We start from the raw sequence: 16,188 nt of genomic DNA, 5'->3' as shown, positions 1-16,188 counted from the left end.
CTTTTCTATGGTATGATTTTTTTTTTTTTTTTTTCACACCAGTGAAGTACCTGATGCCATACGAAGTAATATACTAAGTTTCCGGTAGAAATTTTAACATGTATCACCAGTTACTCTATTTTATATATATATATATATATATATATATATATATATATATATATATATATAGCACTTGGACTCCTTAGTGGCCAGAATTTGAATTCTTTATTATTTTGCATTAATTAAGGATAGCAAGTATGTCTAATATGCACCCATTCTAACATAGCTAGGAAGAGTTTAGGTGTTACATAGCTTTGACATTCACACAAGTTTTACTTGTGTCACACCTCAGATACATGCCATTAGCCTGAGTGCACAGATTCTCGAGCCCTTGGAGCTACCCCGAGAATCTGAGTTTTTCTGGATGGGCTAATTTAGACTTACACAAGCAGCCCAATGCTTGCACCAAAATCTGTAGCTAGTACCTTCTTAGAGATAGTTCTCTATCCTGTCATTGTTCTGACTATTATAGGAAGAACTTAATTCACTTAATGTCAGAGACCTCTTTAAACTAACCTACTCTGACCAGGACAAATTGGATCTGAGTATTTCCAGCACAGTTTGGTTAGCCAATGTGTTCCTGAGCACAGAAACCAGGAATTTTTCTATATCCCCTAACCAATGAAAACCTAGACCTGACAGCACTGCTGTATTCAGATTCTTAATACCTTTTCCATGATAATTTATATAAAGTGGCAGTCTCTTCTGAGTTGGTTTCATTGGGTCCGCCTTTGGCTTTAGATTTGCTCTACTTTATTCCTTATCCATTTCTTTGAGTCTTTGTTTTACCTTCTCTCCCTTTGTTTTCCAAGCTCCCTTCCTATACCTGATCTTCTTAAACACATGTTTTCTGCATCCTAAAGTGATTCAGTTCAGTGCAACTTCCTCTGAAAAGTATTACGAAGCTTCATTTCCCTGTGTCAGATCTCTTTCTTTGAAACACATCCCAAAAACTCCAAAGCTTATTAGCACAACCACTTCTGAGCCAAAACGTGGCATCTATAAAAGCTATCATGTGGGAACCTGCCATGACTATTTGTCGAGAGCCGTTTGGTGCTCAACAAGAATTGAGACTCTTCTGGTTTTTTCAGTCATATCTATTGCAGGTATCAGTTTGCCTTAATTCGGGCTAAGGATAAACATTGCACTCTATAGAAAGTTCATAGCATACAAAACATGAAGATACTATCACTATAACTTTGGGTTGGGTTTTGTGGGAAGTGAAGAGTCTTGCAAATTGACATTAGAGCAGATACCTAAACCAGACATATTTGTAAATCATCTATTAGCTGTAGCATTTTTGTCCATAGGTGAAATGAGCTCATTTACAACATATCAAAGAACCATCTGCAGATTTTGAAATCAGTGGCACATAAATGGCCTTTAATTATAGGAGGGTATAAATTGTACTCCAGAGCTTTATATCCTGCTTCATCCAAGTCTGCAGTTAGGGAGGCATTTTCTTATATTGTGGCTGTATTGTTTTTGATTTAAGTTTGGAATCTGATTAGTGAGCATGAGATCTTGGAACAGAACCCCTACTGTGCTCAGGGAATATAATAATGTTGTCATTGTTTAAAAATCATTCAAGTTACAAGTTGCTTTTCTGTTTGGAGATTTTTTTTTTACTCTGTATCTCTGAGGCATTCAGTGAGAAAATGAAGTCTTTAGTAGGAACAAATAAGACTTCATAGGAAAAACTTGTAAATTACTATGGTGAAAGTTTTTACATTTGGCACCCATGTTAAGAATCGGAATGGATATGATATGTTAATAGAGAAAATTCAAAGATCTGAAAGCAGTCTGACAGAGAGGTCATGATGTGATGGGCAGGCTGTAAAACATGGATACACGTGTTCAAAATAAAATGAACCACTGTTGGGAAATTTATTAAATTTATTTAAGCCCATGTAACCAGAACTTCACAGTAAATAGTTATTGATTTATTAGAGGACAAAACTCTGTCCTTTCCTGCTGCAGGGATTGACAACATAAATTTTAAGGGTCAGTATTGTTTTTCTGTTATGTAACTGTTACTATCCCCTCCCCACCCAAGTCATCCAAACTGTTATTTTCTACCTAATTCAATCCATCGTCTGTCCTATGTATAACATATGACTGTTGATTGCTAGTATTCTTCAGACAAGATTAATTTTTGAGAAGTTTAATTCACTATGATTCTAAATTAAAATCACTATACTAAGGATTAATAAGACACTGAAATTGCTAAACAAATAATTAAAAAATCCACTCCAGAGTTTTAATAGTAGCTTGAGAGATTGTGTTTTTGGTGATGGTTGGTCATTCTTTTAAAATCATTATTATATCCTTTCTAAAAATAAGGCATTTCTTGAAAGTAAAGTTTTAAAAAATTCCTCAAATTGCACTAGCCCAAAACTTATAAAAGTGAACATTGTAAATATGGCCCCCCTGCGATGTTGAAAAACTTGACACCTTTTCTTAAGCTCTGGTATGAATTCAGGTATTGCATTGAAAAATGTGGTTTTGCATGTTTCCTAAGAGCCAGAACCCTGGATCTGCTGTGTCAAGACTATGTTTCTTAATTAACCCTCTTCTCACAGGACCACATACAAAGATGATACAAACTTGATCACATTTTAACCATGGGGTATTGCTTAATGGGATGGCATACATTCAGTAAATGAAAGTTTCCATACAAGTTGGGTGTGTAAAGGCTTAGAATGTATTTTGTGGAAAAAAATTCAGAACATTTTGATTTTTCCATTTTGTACCATTATCTCTTTGTTTTCCAAATCTCCAATGCCCACACACAAACCATTATGTGCACATCTTACAAAGTAAAGCTGCCTGTTGTTAAATCAACGGTTTAGCCACAGATCTCTTGCTGCCTGTGATGGCATCTGCCTTTTGCCTCATTTTCTCCTTGTTTGTGCGTTTGGCCCGGCTGTAGGTAAGAAATCTAAGCCTTGCTTCAGTTTGCTCTCTCACCCTGGGCTTCTCTGTTGTTAATGCTGTGCTTTGGCTTCCTGTGCTCCGCTGTGTACTGCAATGTAAAACGTCTTTTGTCTCTTCTGTCTTTGTTGCTGCCAGCTGCTAATCTGAATGAGGTGGAAAAAGGTTAGTTGCCTTTTAAGTCTATTATTTTATTTTAGTTTCCCTCTTTCTTTCAAAGCTACATAGATTTCATGGTGTGTACATGGTAAAAGGAATGTTAACAAAAATGAAATCTGAGATCAATATGTCAAATCAGTCATTCAGATCCTTGATATGTAGATAGCTATGCCAAACAGTATAAAGAGGGTATCTGAAATGCACTTTACCAACTTCTGGAAGACTGTGAAAGAAATTCTCTGAGTGGGCAGAAGAAGGGACTAAAAATAAAGACTAACGCTTTCTAGTTTCTACTTGTCTGTATGCTTTTCCTTTTTTAAAGATATCCCAAACATGTATTATTTTTATCATGAAAAACGTAAGTCATTTAGTACAGTACATAGGCTGTAGCTAGAAAAAATTTTAAATAGTGAGAATTTTCCCATACCTTTAAATTAATATCTTTAGTAATTTGAAGCATGAAAAATATTAAAAGATATATACATTTATTAAAACATTTTATGAAATAAAAATTACAAAGCCCAAGAGGTTGATTTATAAAATGACATTGTCAAACTCATAGAATGTCATGAGTACTAGGCAGTGTTTTTAAAGCATAAAAAGAGCCGTAGCTAATCACTGACACTTTATGGTCTGCATGGCTTTCCAAATACATCAGGGCCCAGGAAAGGAAGTCCTGTGGTACTCAGGGTGATCGGCATGTCTGGGGAATCATCATGAAATCTTTGTTAAATTTTTATCTTAAAGATTCGGAATTATACCTAATAACATCGTATTTTCACTCAGCTTGACCAAGAGTCTTTAAGTGCCAAGTACAGGCACAGCATCCTAAAAGGGTGCTTGTCTTGACAGTTGCAGTTGTATGTAAGGCATTAGCAGTATGATTATAGGGCTCACATGGACTATATTGTATAGCAGCTCTGTCTCCTCTTGCTAAGGACTTCATTTTTTTATTTTCTGTTGCATTGTTAAGATGATTTACTGTGTTTAGTCACTTACACTTACCATGTGCAGAGTTAAGTTAAAAAACATGAAAAAAAGTTGTTTCCTATTTGGGAATGTAAAAAATATAGCCTGTACATTCTCTGTGGATTAATGCATCCAATACCATCCTTGGTAAAATGTCATCTTTTGTTTTTTACAAGTACTAAAACAGTTGGTGGTCTGGGGCAGAGATGTCTAAGGTCCGATTCTATCTCAGAAAACACAATGGCAATTATTCTGTCACAGGAAAGTGTCCTTAAATAGTTATATATACTCTCAGGAGCAAGTTTGGCAGTATGATATTGTTTTACATCACCACATGGTTTCATGTGTTGACTAAATCTCATGCTTATCTTTATAGAAGGTGTCTCTTATTTTCAATAATCTGCTGCTGACTGAATTTGCTTTAAAAAGCAGTCAAACCATTTTCTATTATTTGAATCCAAAACATAACTAGACATGAAATTTCAACTTCTTTATAGAACCCAGCGTAATTTTCTTAAATAAAAAGAAACTCTGTTATTAGCTGACATATTGTTAATTTAAACAGAACTCTGTAGATACGAGCAATAAGGACTTGAGCAATAACTTGTATAAAACAGTGACAAAGTACTTACCCAAGGATACATACCTTGTAAGTAGAGGTCTAGATGCAAACCAGTGTCTAACTGGCCCCAAGGCCTGCACTGTAATTTGGAGGCCTTCCCCTGGAACCAGTCCCTTCTTATTTGCTGCCATCTTCCAGACTTGGCATCTTTTCACATCCACAGTGGCTCTGACTAATCCTTTGTGCCAAATAAGCTTTTCTTCTGCTGTCTCTTCAGCTGGCTATAAGTAATTGACCCTTAGGTGTATTTGAAAAGAAAACAAAATTCAGGTGCAGACAGGCAATCTACTTTATCTACACATGAAAAAAATAAAGTGCCTAATCAGTGTCTGTACAATTAATTAATTCATTCCCCTGATGACTAAGCTACCTTCCATCACATAGGGCAGGTGGGATACTGATGAATTTATGAAGCTAACGGGAAAAGCTAAAATTTCTCATCTTGGCACTAAAATTTATCAACTCTGGGGCCTGTCACAGTCTAATGACATCTGTCCCACCTCGTTTAGATGTTTGAGAATAACATGGAAGAATGTATAAGAAAACACTTGAAAATGTTAGATGTCTATACTCCAGAAGTATCAAGGGCTGCCAGGGAGGACAAATTTAAGTTTTGGATCATTTAGTTCCAACCATCCTCACTACAGTGACATGGTGTAGATGGTTTGATGTCATTCCTAATGACGGAAGAATTCTTACAGAATTTTGATAAAGAAAATTCTACCTAAAGTAAGTTGTATGTGTGAAGGAAATTCCTCCCCCCCATAGTCTTCAGTCTTTTTTCAGTAAAAAGACAGTTTTACTGTCTTTTTAAAAATTATTATTTTGTCATTTTATTTGCCATGCTCACTTGCAATTGAAAGGCTTTATTTGAGAATAAGTCTGGTTTTCTTTACCCCCTTATTCTACATTGAAGTGTAAGGAAATACTGAATACTGAAGAACTCTTGAATTTGGCTGTATTTTTTTAGATTTTTTGTATATTTTTGGATTGTCATGATCTCTTAATAACAGTGACTCCTTCTCTCATTAATAGTGCCTCAAGCTGTGTAAGGTCTTTTTTGTCAAAGTCAATATATTTGCACTCATACTTGCAGTCTTTTTTAATTAGAGAGAGGACTTTGGCAGCCTAATTATATTTTGTGGTTTGCATTCATGTTCCAACCTCTCAAAGCCTTCTTAAATGCATTTGAATCTCAGAAAACATTTTAAAGATCCTATTTGCTCTTTAGTTAATAGGCAGGGCCCAGTGAGTTCAGAACAACCGTTTAGCTTAACCAAGGCTTATTCAATCTAATTTGGATTTATTTATTTTGAAACGAAGTTAAATATTTTTGTAGTTTCAGTAGCTGTTGGAATTGGCTACATTATTTAGCCATAATGTTCCAATGAGGAAGTACTGAAAAACACTTCCTTTTTTGTTTATTTATTTGGAGAGGTAAGTTTTTCCATTTTAAAAATTCAAAAGATATTTACTGAGAAAATACCTTATTCAGAATACTGTGCTCAGAATTGAAAGTGATATGAAAATACATAAAACATTACCCTTGTCTACCAGGCAGACTCTTTGGTTTGATTCCTCCTTGCAAGTTCAGATTAGGTCAGTTATTTCACCAGTACAAAGCCATCACTTCTCATATTCCAAGAAAGTTAACAGCAAAGTATAGCTTCTTGACTAGTTTTTAAATAAAGAGAAAGAATTGTTTCTGAACACAAAGACTAATCAAACTTTCAGGCAGACAAGCATTACGGAGCAACCCATTTCATGTCATGTAGAACAAAAGTGAGATTATACAATGATTTTCTTTTCTGAAACATCAATATCCATGTTTATAGCATATTTCCTTGAGCCTTCCTGTTCTGAATTATGATAAACTTTATCTCATGAGGTTATACTTTGGCTTTGTCTGCTTATGCGTGTGTCCCATTTTGCATACCCTTTGCACCAAGAGGACATTTATCAGTGGCTAATATATCTTCAAAAATTCATGGCTCCTCAAGATCAATTCCCTATATTTCTATACTAACAATTGGATTTAATTAAGCTTAGAGAAGTGGGTATTATCTGGATAGTTATTGATCATATTATGAAGCAATTAACTATTGCTAATTGATAGAACAAGTTTCAGGATAATAAACACAAATAAGAAAGCATCAGATTATTATTAAAAGGAACCTTTAGGAAGAGTTAGCTCTTTTATAAAAATAAGAAACAGAAACACACTGTTCATAAGTAATCCTTTACTTACTGATGAAATAAATTCAATTATTACTATCACTACTGATAAGGATACTAAATATTCAGCTTGGAGACTGGGCATCTGCTCACGTTGATGTGCTCTGGTGCCTGGGATTATAATGTTGAGCAGAGTAGGTAACAAATAGGGCTAGCCTGGTTCAGCAAAAGAGGAGAAAACAGAAATATTTTTCCTTCAGGTCCAATTCAGTTAACCTGTTTTGGAATGACTCCCATAATCCCATCAGCTGTGTCCACCCTCTAATACAGTTCATCCATCTCCCTGCTACATTGCAAGGTCTGTGAGAGGAGAGAGAATGCTATTCTTTACATGAATAAAGAACAAACGGGAAATGTACAATTTTTTTTTAGGAATTGTATGGAATTTTTCAAATTATGTAATGAGAAACATTCAGATCCATTTATCTTAATCTTTCTCAGACATGCCATTTACACTCACACTTCCTCTTGATTCCTGAGTTCATCCTCTCTGTTTCTGATTGGGATAGTCATCATTTGGCAGACAAGATTGTCAGGATATCTGAGTCAATAGGCTACCCCTCAAGTTCAGCCTACAAGGGCATACGTGAGGATGGGGTCTCAAAACACAAATCTTCTACCAGTATTCCTTATTCTCTCTTCTTCCTCAAATTACCCCTTATGCCATCTGGGTCTCCTTCATTAACAATTTATAAAGTATTTTCCTTTGAAAAGCAATCAAATAAGTGTTTTCACATTTTTCAACAGCCACCGAGTATCTAATTTGTGCCAGATAATTTGCTAGCAAATGCAACGGCAATGAAGAGATACAAAACTATAAATAAAGGTATCTATCCCTTGCCCTCAAGTAGTGTACTTTTAAGAAATTAAATCTCAATTTATTTCCAGTAGGTTGCTTTTTTTGATACCTTCCCTCTCCGTGCCAATTCCAATAGAGTAAAATTGGTACCATTTTTCCAGGTTTTTCTTGAGCGAAGCAAGAGCTCAAAATGCAAATATTTGAAGAATGATGCATTTGACCCTCCAAAACTCTATGTCCTGGGGATGCTGTCAGGAATTCAACCAGACTTCCTCCCTTGTTATAAGTATATTTGAAAATGTCATAACAGATTAAATATAACACTAGAATGCTGGTTCAGTTATTCAGATTGCTGTCATGAGTTCCCTTTCCATTATTATCAATAGTAATGATCCTTTCATATTAAAAAAGAAACTAGTTTGATACAGTTTATGAATAGGAACAAGAACAGGCTACAGTGTCAGCCCTGGAATCCTCCCCACCCCCTTCATACATCCGTGGTCCCCAGAACGGACTCTGAGATTATTTCTGTTTCAGAGAAAAAAGAAACTAATCTGGTTACATTAGCAAAATCTAGTGAGAGTTAAGTGTTCCCACAATGCCATGAACCTATATCTAAAATTGTTTGTGTTTGTAAATATGGCCAACCTGAATTTACAGGGCTAACTTTGGGAAAAATATAAATGAGATACTTAGTAATTCAAACCCACCCTTTCTTATTGCTCTATTAGTGAAGAAAGTGAATATTTTAAACAGAGTAGTTTGAGTTGGAAAATTCCTGAAATCCTGATCTAAGGACAAGATGACCAACCTTTTCTCTGCTAAGCAGGCTTTGAGAACTGAATAAGCCTCAGCAAGACATGCTGTTGCCCAGATTTCTTGGTAGATAGAAAACAACTAGTTGTCCATCCAATAACTCTTCAAAAATGTCTTCTCTCTAAATAGCACAGTTTACCTTGCCAAGAGAAGAAGTCTCTTTAAGGGTAATAATGAACTTTGCATCTGTGTAGTCTAGTTTTCAATAATAAATAAAATAACAATAAATATCATTCAGCCAGTTTGTACGCCACGATGCTGTCCATATTCCAATCACTAAATGAAACTTAAGGGATACTGGAAAATTCAGCATCTATCTTATGTCTCTAATTTTTCCACATTTTAACTTCTCCAGAGTAAGGATTTTGTCATGAACATCCTTTTATCATTTGCTGGGTCTAGCTCAAAATATTTTCCCCCCAACATTTTTTTATGAAAATTATTAAACTAAAGCATGTTTGAATTTTGGTCAAATTAAAAAATCTCACTCCAGAGTACATGTAAATTAATCCTACTGTATGTGGTTAATTTCCTCTTACACTATTCTTATTAGTTTCAGGAAACATTTAATATTAGCTCGTGGGTTATATAATATCTTCATTATTCATTGATTTGTCAAAGAATCACTATAGCTAAGAATTTTCAACAACGCCGTAAGTTAAACCAGTATATTTTAAGGAAAAGCATGTTTAAAAAATTTGAGTGTCTGTGTAGAAAATGTAAATCATTTTTAGTGACAAGACTCAACTCAGGTGTCATCCACTTACCATGAGCTTTAATGTCTTTGACATAATTTAAATTAATCACTTTCAAGATTATTACTTTATAGTGATAATAGAGATGTTGGTAGTTATTTTTACTTGCAGCTATCATTCAAAGTTCAAGTCAGTCTCCAGATTTATTGTAAAGTAGATGAAACAGACATTGGACTCACTTTTCTCCCCCTCTACAAGACACAGTAGTTTGTGATTCTCTTGCCTTTGCCACCCTCAATGCCCTAAGAGGAGGAGGATCTTCATTACTGTTTGGGTGGCCTGTCCTGCAGACCTTACCTGTTAACACCAACGCCTCTTGGAGAGAGGGCCAAGGGCTGATGGGTCCAAGTCAACCAAGACTCACAGTGCTTTGCAGAGAGGCATCTAGCCCTGGCAGCAAATGTAGGGCTAAACTGTGCTGATATGCTCTGTTCAAACCTTGACTCTTTTGAAGTGCAAAGGTCATGGTTAGGGGCCACTTCCTCTCCTCGTGCATTGCTTATTAAAGACTCTGTTGGAGAAGCTTAAAGAAAATTTCAGGCATGGGTGAGGACAGCCACATGGAATGAAGTAAGAAAGGAAAGAGACCGAAGGAAGGGAGGGAAGGAGGGAGGGAAAGAAGGAAGGAGAAGAAGAGAGAGAGAAAAGAGAAGAAAAGAAATAGTGTAATTTGAAAGTTTTATTCCCCACTATAAACCTCCAATAATTTAGAATTTACCACCTGTATGGGTTCGCTAGTGTTATTATAACACAGTACCACAAACAGGGTGGCTTAAATAACAGAAATTTATCGTCTCACAGTTCTGGAGGTTAGAAGTCCAAAATCAAGGTGTCAGCAGTGTTGGTTCCTTTTGCGGGCTGTGAGAGGAGGACCTGTTGCAGACTTCTCTAGTTGGCCTGTTGACGGTCGTCTTCCCTCTCTGTCTCTTCACGTGGGCTGCCCTCTATGCCAGATTTCCTCGTCCTGTGAGAACATTAGCCATACCAGATTAGGGCCCACCCTAAGGACCTCATTTTAACTTGATCACTTCTCTAAAAACCCTATCTCCAAATAAGGTCACATTCTGAGGTACTGGAGGACTACAGCATATTTTTTGAGGGGGGCGGGGTGCATGGGGAGACACAGTTCAACCCGTGACACCACATCCTTATTTTTCAAACTCTTGATTTTTGCCCCAGAAAACCTGGTCTTTTCAGTGTTCTCTATGTCACTGAAAGGTACTTCCAAATACTCATACCAGAAACCTAGAAGTTCCAGACAGCTTCCTCTCTCCCCTGCCCTAACCCAATCCATGACAAATTCCCATTTATTTTGCTTCTAAACATCCAGGCCATCCATATCTCCTCTACCACCACCTGAGTACGAGCTAAGTCATGACTCATATCCGTTTGTATTTGTCTCGGTGCTCTCCATCCTCCTCTAGAGCCCAAATGTTCTTTTCAAAGTGTGCATGTCATCTGGCCATCCTCTATCCTAAAACCCTTCAGTGGCACCCACTGCTCATTAAATAAAGACATTCTGCCATGTGGCCCCTGCCAACCTCTGTGGCCTTCTCTGTCACCACGCTCTCCTGGGCTCACTCCCAGTCTCTCAGAGCTCATATTTGCCATGTCACCTCCTGCACAGAGCCACTGCCAAGGCTCTTTATCGCCCCCCTTCACCTGCAATCCAAGTCCTACTTCTTCAGAAAAAATTCTCCCACCATCAGTCCCCCTTCTAGAGCATCAGGACATTTTTTAGCATTCATCACTCAGGCAATTTTACAGTTACTTGTGAAATTAATGGATCAATATCTTTCTCCTCCTCCCCTCATGTATAAGCTCCATGAGAACAGGGATATCGTTTTTGGTTATTCACCATTATACTCCTAGCGTTAACATGAGTCCTCTTACACAGTTTGCACTCAAAATATATGGCGATGTTAAAAATCTGGTGGTTTGCTACCAGAATTATTTGAAAACACCCATAGGCAGATCTCACCATAGGTATCAGGGAAGAAGCTTGTGGAATAGTTCTAAAACGATTTCAGTAAGTGCAGTAATAAGGAATGCAAACAAAAAGATAATTTTAGATACCAGAAGTACAAATGAAGATTAAGGAAGGACCCCTTGTGTATAATAAGGAAAGAACATTAAAGTTAGGTGCACGGATCTAAAATGAAGCAGGAAGCAAGGCCAACACCAGGTACTATTTCCCGTAAGAACCATCAAGTGCACTGAGATTTCTGCCTCATTGCAATAATATTCACAGTATTGGTACCTCAGTGGGATTGGGGCACCTGCTGACACTGTTTTTACCACTGAATACAATAATGATGTTCTGTTCAGTTAAAGCATAATGCTCTCTCTGCTAACTTGCTTATCTGCATTATTCATCTCTTCAGAAGCATTTTGCCTTTTTTTTAAAAAAAAAAAGAAAGGTTTTTATAGCCACAGTTGACCTTGCCCAACTTCAATTACAGAACCTCATTTTACTCATGAAGAGTTGGGGACCAGAACAATAAAATAGTTCATTTTTCTGCAACCAGTCCACTGTTTTATATTGAATAAGTTGCAGAAGGCCATCCCAAGCAATAACTCAGCAACCCAAATGTCATTTCACCCAATTAAGAGTAGTTTCTCCCTAGGATCTCTTTATGCTGGTTCACTCTTCACTCCAAAGAGAGCATTAACTCTGTTGATCCAGCTTTTACTGCCCCACCCACAAGGTGACCGTAGCATTTGTCATCCAAATCAGGGCATCTGTGTGAGTGTGTGGGGACACTACTGAAAATTACCCTGGGATGGCAAGTATAAACCTGAGCAAGCTAGGATGTATGGTCATATCACCACTACATCAGATTCTTCAGAAAGACCACATTTACAGATGTTCAGTAAGCAGTGAATTACATCTTCTCCTGGACTCCGAGGAATCATGCCCTTTTAGGGAAGAGGGCATCACTCCTGCCTTACTCCCTCACAGCTCTTACTAGTGTAACTGTAGAACTTGTCCATTTCCATCCCACTCTCTGCCATACTTACCTGACAGACACAATCAGGAGGAGGTGATCTAAAAACTAAACATCACTTCCTTACAAAAAAAAAAAAAGATGCCTCTGTTTAGGACATGTGTTTTTTCTTCACAAGTTGCAGCTGATCATTCACTAACTTCTGTTATCCTAAAGAGGTAACGGTATGCTCCCTGGCTGACCTCTCTAATTCTTCTCCAAAACACAGACAACCAACACACACACACACACACACACACACACACACCTTTAACTTCTCATCAACAGAAAAAGCTGAAAACTAGAAGCACAAGGAAAATTAATTTGCTCATCTGATCAAAAGTGAAATCACAAATGCCAGGCAAACATCGTGTTCCAAGCTATTGCTTTATCATTGGGGACTTTTAAGGGTCCAGGCTGAAAGCAAATGAATAGGATTTCCTGGGATTCTGTGGAGTGGGTTGGAGCCAAATTATGAAGCCAATGTTTGTCTAGACTCCCATCTCTTGAGGGGCTCATGGGCGCTGAAATTTAACCTGTGTTCAACCACATTGCCCTTAACCACTCCAATGGGCTGACTTACCTTTCCTGATGCCATATGAAAAATATAAATACCTGCTTATAAGTTAATAGAGTACAGCACTATGTGTAATAGAATAAAGAACATTTCCATCTTTCCGTCCATCCTGTCACATCACACGCTTTATCATTTCAGGAGGCAAAAATGAAACAAGTTGAATATAGGTCAACAAGATGGAGTTCTTGCCTTAAAAAGCATAATTTTTTCTTTCAATAACTATTATTTTAGTATGTCACCATACCATACTCTACAGAGGTATAAAGACAAAATATTCTAAGCATACTGCTCTCATCATATAGTAAATCCTTATGAACTATGGTTTAGATTGTCTTAATTGGATTGGATTGGACTGGATTGGATTGGATTAGATCAAAATGAATAAGAAGTAAAGCATTCCCCCCCCCTTTCATATCATTTTTAAAATGATTTCTTATTTGGGTATAAAGTGAAGAATACAAATAATGATATTTAAACTGCCTTGGATATAGACTACTATAAACAGCCTTTATCCAACCAGGTAGATTTGATTAGAAAACTGAAAGTGATTTCATCATGATAGGCTGACAAATTATAACGAATACATTCTATCAAGGTGTATTACTTAAAGTAATAATAATTGAGTGTAAGATGCTTTAAGTAAACCCTGTTTAAAAATAGCTTATTAGGTATATGTTGATAAAAACTTTTTATATCACAGATTTACAGACACAGAAATCCTTCTTATAAAAGAAATATATGAGACTTTTAGTACAATTAGTTCTCTTTAAGACACAGAAAAAAACCTAACTTATCATACACCACATTGATGTAATACCTAGCTTAGTACATTTATATATTTAAATCACTGAAAAAGATCCTTGAAGTGTAAATGATTTGCCACATTTAGTTGTTAAGCAACTATTTCTACCAGTTAGCAAAGTATTACCTTAAAAGGACAGTCTTATAACAAAGAGATTTGCTGCAGACTCCTGATTTTTTAACCTATGTTGCTTTAAATCCACACACTTTGAACAAAGTTCTAATAGTTTCTTGGAAACGAACAACAGCTGCATATAGATGTATCACTTTATTCATTCATTTATTGCATATAAAATAATTAAAAACGAATTTAAAGGTAAGGTAGAAAAGGAGAGAACTTTTTAATTTTACATCTTTCCAGTCACCTTAAAATCTCACACAACGATTGGGAAAGTGTTCTCACCGAAAATCATATTTGGCATAATGTACCTAAAAATAAAATATAACCATGTTATTTATAAATGAAGAAATTTCCTAACAGATAATTGGACATGCAATTCAACAAAGTGTGTCTAGAATCTTCATGGTTCTGCTTGTAGCTCTCATTTATGGATGACAATTATTCTTTAGAAGCTAGCTGATAGAAGTGTACATTCTTTATCTAATTGATTCTCCTTTTGCTTTTTTCTATCATGACGGATGTAGCTGAGGAGTATACTATTGAGCTGTTGCAATAAGTCATAAAAGGGAAACAGAGTCTTTTTCTTCTAGACTTATAAAACCTTGGAGACTGTGAAGATTTGAGGATTATCTTTTCAAACATAAAACAACAGAATAAGCCAGACGTAAAGGGGTACATACCAAATGATTCTATTTATGTCAAGTTCAAAAACAGGTGCAGGGCTTCCCTGGTGGTGCAGTGGTTGAGAATCCACCTGCCAATGCAGGGAACACGGGTTCGAGCCCTGGTCTGGGAAGATCCCACATGCTGCGGAGCAACTGGGCCCGTGAGCCACAACTACTGAGCCTGCGCGTCCGGAGCCTGTGCTCCGCAACAAGAGAGGCCGCGATAGTGAGAGGCCCGCACACCGCGATGAAGAGTGGCCCCTGCTCGCCGCAACTAGAGAAAGCCCTCGCACAGAAACGAAGACCCAACACAGCCATAAATAAATAAATAAATAAAATTTTAAAAAAGAACAGGTGCAAATAATCTGTGGTCCTGTCAGGGTAGTGGATACTTACCCTTGGGGTTGGGCCTCTGGAGTGATGGTCAATGGTGTGTTTTGGGATATGGATGCTGGTTACATGAGTGAGTTCTGTGTGTGACTATTTATTAGCTATTCATTTATCTTATGGATATATGTTATACCTCAGTAAAAAGTCCAAAATTTTAAAATAATAATAATAAAAGAATAAAAACGAAAAGCATTCAGATTTCCGTCTCCAATAGTACATTCTAAAGGGGCTCCTATTAGTCACAGATAACAATAGCTGTGTTGTCCCAAATCATAAGACTATTTAGCAGCAGAGCCAGCATTTCAGATCTTCTGCTTCCATGTCTTATGATTTTTTATTTTTTCCAATCACAAGCTATGCTTACCTCTCAGACCCATGACACAGTCTGCTGGCAGGAAACCTGTTAACCTTTGTCTATGACCTAACACCGTTTGCCATGTTAACAGGTGAGTTGTGTGAGGAGAAGCTGGACTTCTGTGCCCAGGACCTGAACCCCTGCCAACATGACTCCAAGTGCATCCTGACGCCAAAGGGATTCAAGTAAGTCCGAGGCTGCTTTGGGGCTCACAGTCGGGGAGGAGGGCCTTTCTTTAAGGAACCCTCCTCTTTCAGGACCTAGCTTCACACCTTTGCTCAGGACTTAGAGGACATACTCTCCAGTGTCAATGGAATTTTTATAAATGTTTATCTACAGCATGGGCCTTTTTTAGTACACCAAAGAAAAGAAAATGTTTCCTTTTGTTTTGTGACTTTTCCTGGGAAGTCATGTATGAAATAAAATAGCTTTTGGATTTTTAATTAAATTTATTTGGAGGCCAAATAAATTCATAATATCTACTAGGAACTTTATTATCTGAATGGAAGTCTGTGGTAAAATAGGGAGTTTAATTTAATGTAACTGAAAATGTTTTGTTATGCAACGATACTTTACCCAAGAGGAGGAAGACAGAGTGACCATATGTCCCAGCTCGCCTCAGTACAATATCCGTTTATGCCTGTTGTCTCAGTGTAATTATTAATAGTGTCTCCTTCACACACGTGTGTGTTGTGTGGGATGATAAAACATACAGTCGCACCAGGTAGCAATCTTCCTGAATTACGTTTGGTATCAAATGAAATTATTCCTTTGCCATAGTTCTGAAATATTTTAAGGGTCTATCAACAGCAACTTCTCAAGCCATAGATTAGAAATCATCTGGTCCAAATTCTTCACTTTAAATATGAGGAAACCACAACCAAGAGAGGTCGGTGGCTGTCCAAAGGTCTCAGTGTTATTCACCGGCAGAGCTGGAGCTGGGTTTTATCCTTCCCAGTTG

At 37.0% G+C, this 16,188-nt stretch overlaps 1 protein-coding gene across 3 annotated transcripts in view; it reads left to right on the top strand.

Moving 5' to 3' along the window:
* SLIT2 (slit guidance ligand 2) overlaps positions 1 to 16,188 on the top strand; it is a 386,465-nt gene that overhangs the window by 344,705 nt on the left and 25,572 nt on the right. For all 3 annotated transcript variants that reach the window (XM_007187619.3, XM_007187618.3, XM_057546961.1), the window contains one exon: positions 15,319 to 15,412. In XM_007187619.3, coding sequence (XP_007187681.2) covers positions 15,319 to 15,412 — 94 coding nt within the window. The remainder of the gene's footprint in view (positions 1 to 15,318; positions 15,413 to 16,188) is intronic.

Source organism: Balaenoptera acutorostrata, chromosome 5, assembly GCF_949987535.1.
Source record: "Balaenoptera acutorostrata chromosome 5, mBalAcu1.1, whole genome shotgun sequence".
NCBI classification, from domain to species: Eukaryota; Metazoa; Chordata; class Mammalia; order Artiodactyla; family Balaenopteridae; genus Balaenoptera; species Balaenoptera acutorostrata.
This window is presented reverse-complemented; position numbering and strand designations above follow the sequence as displayed.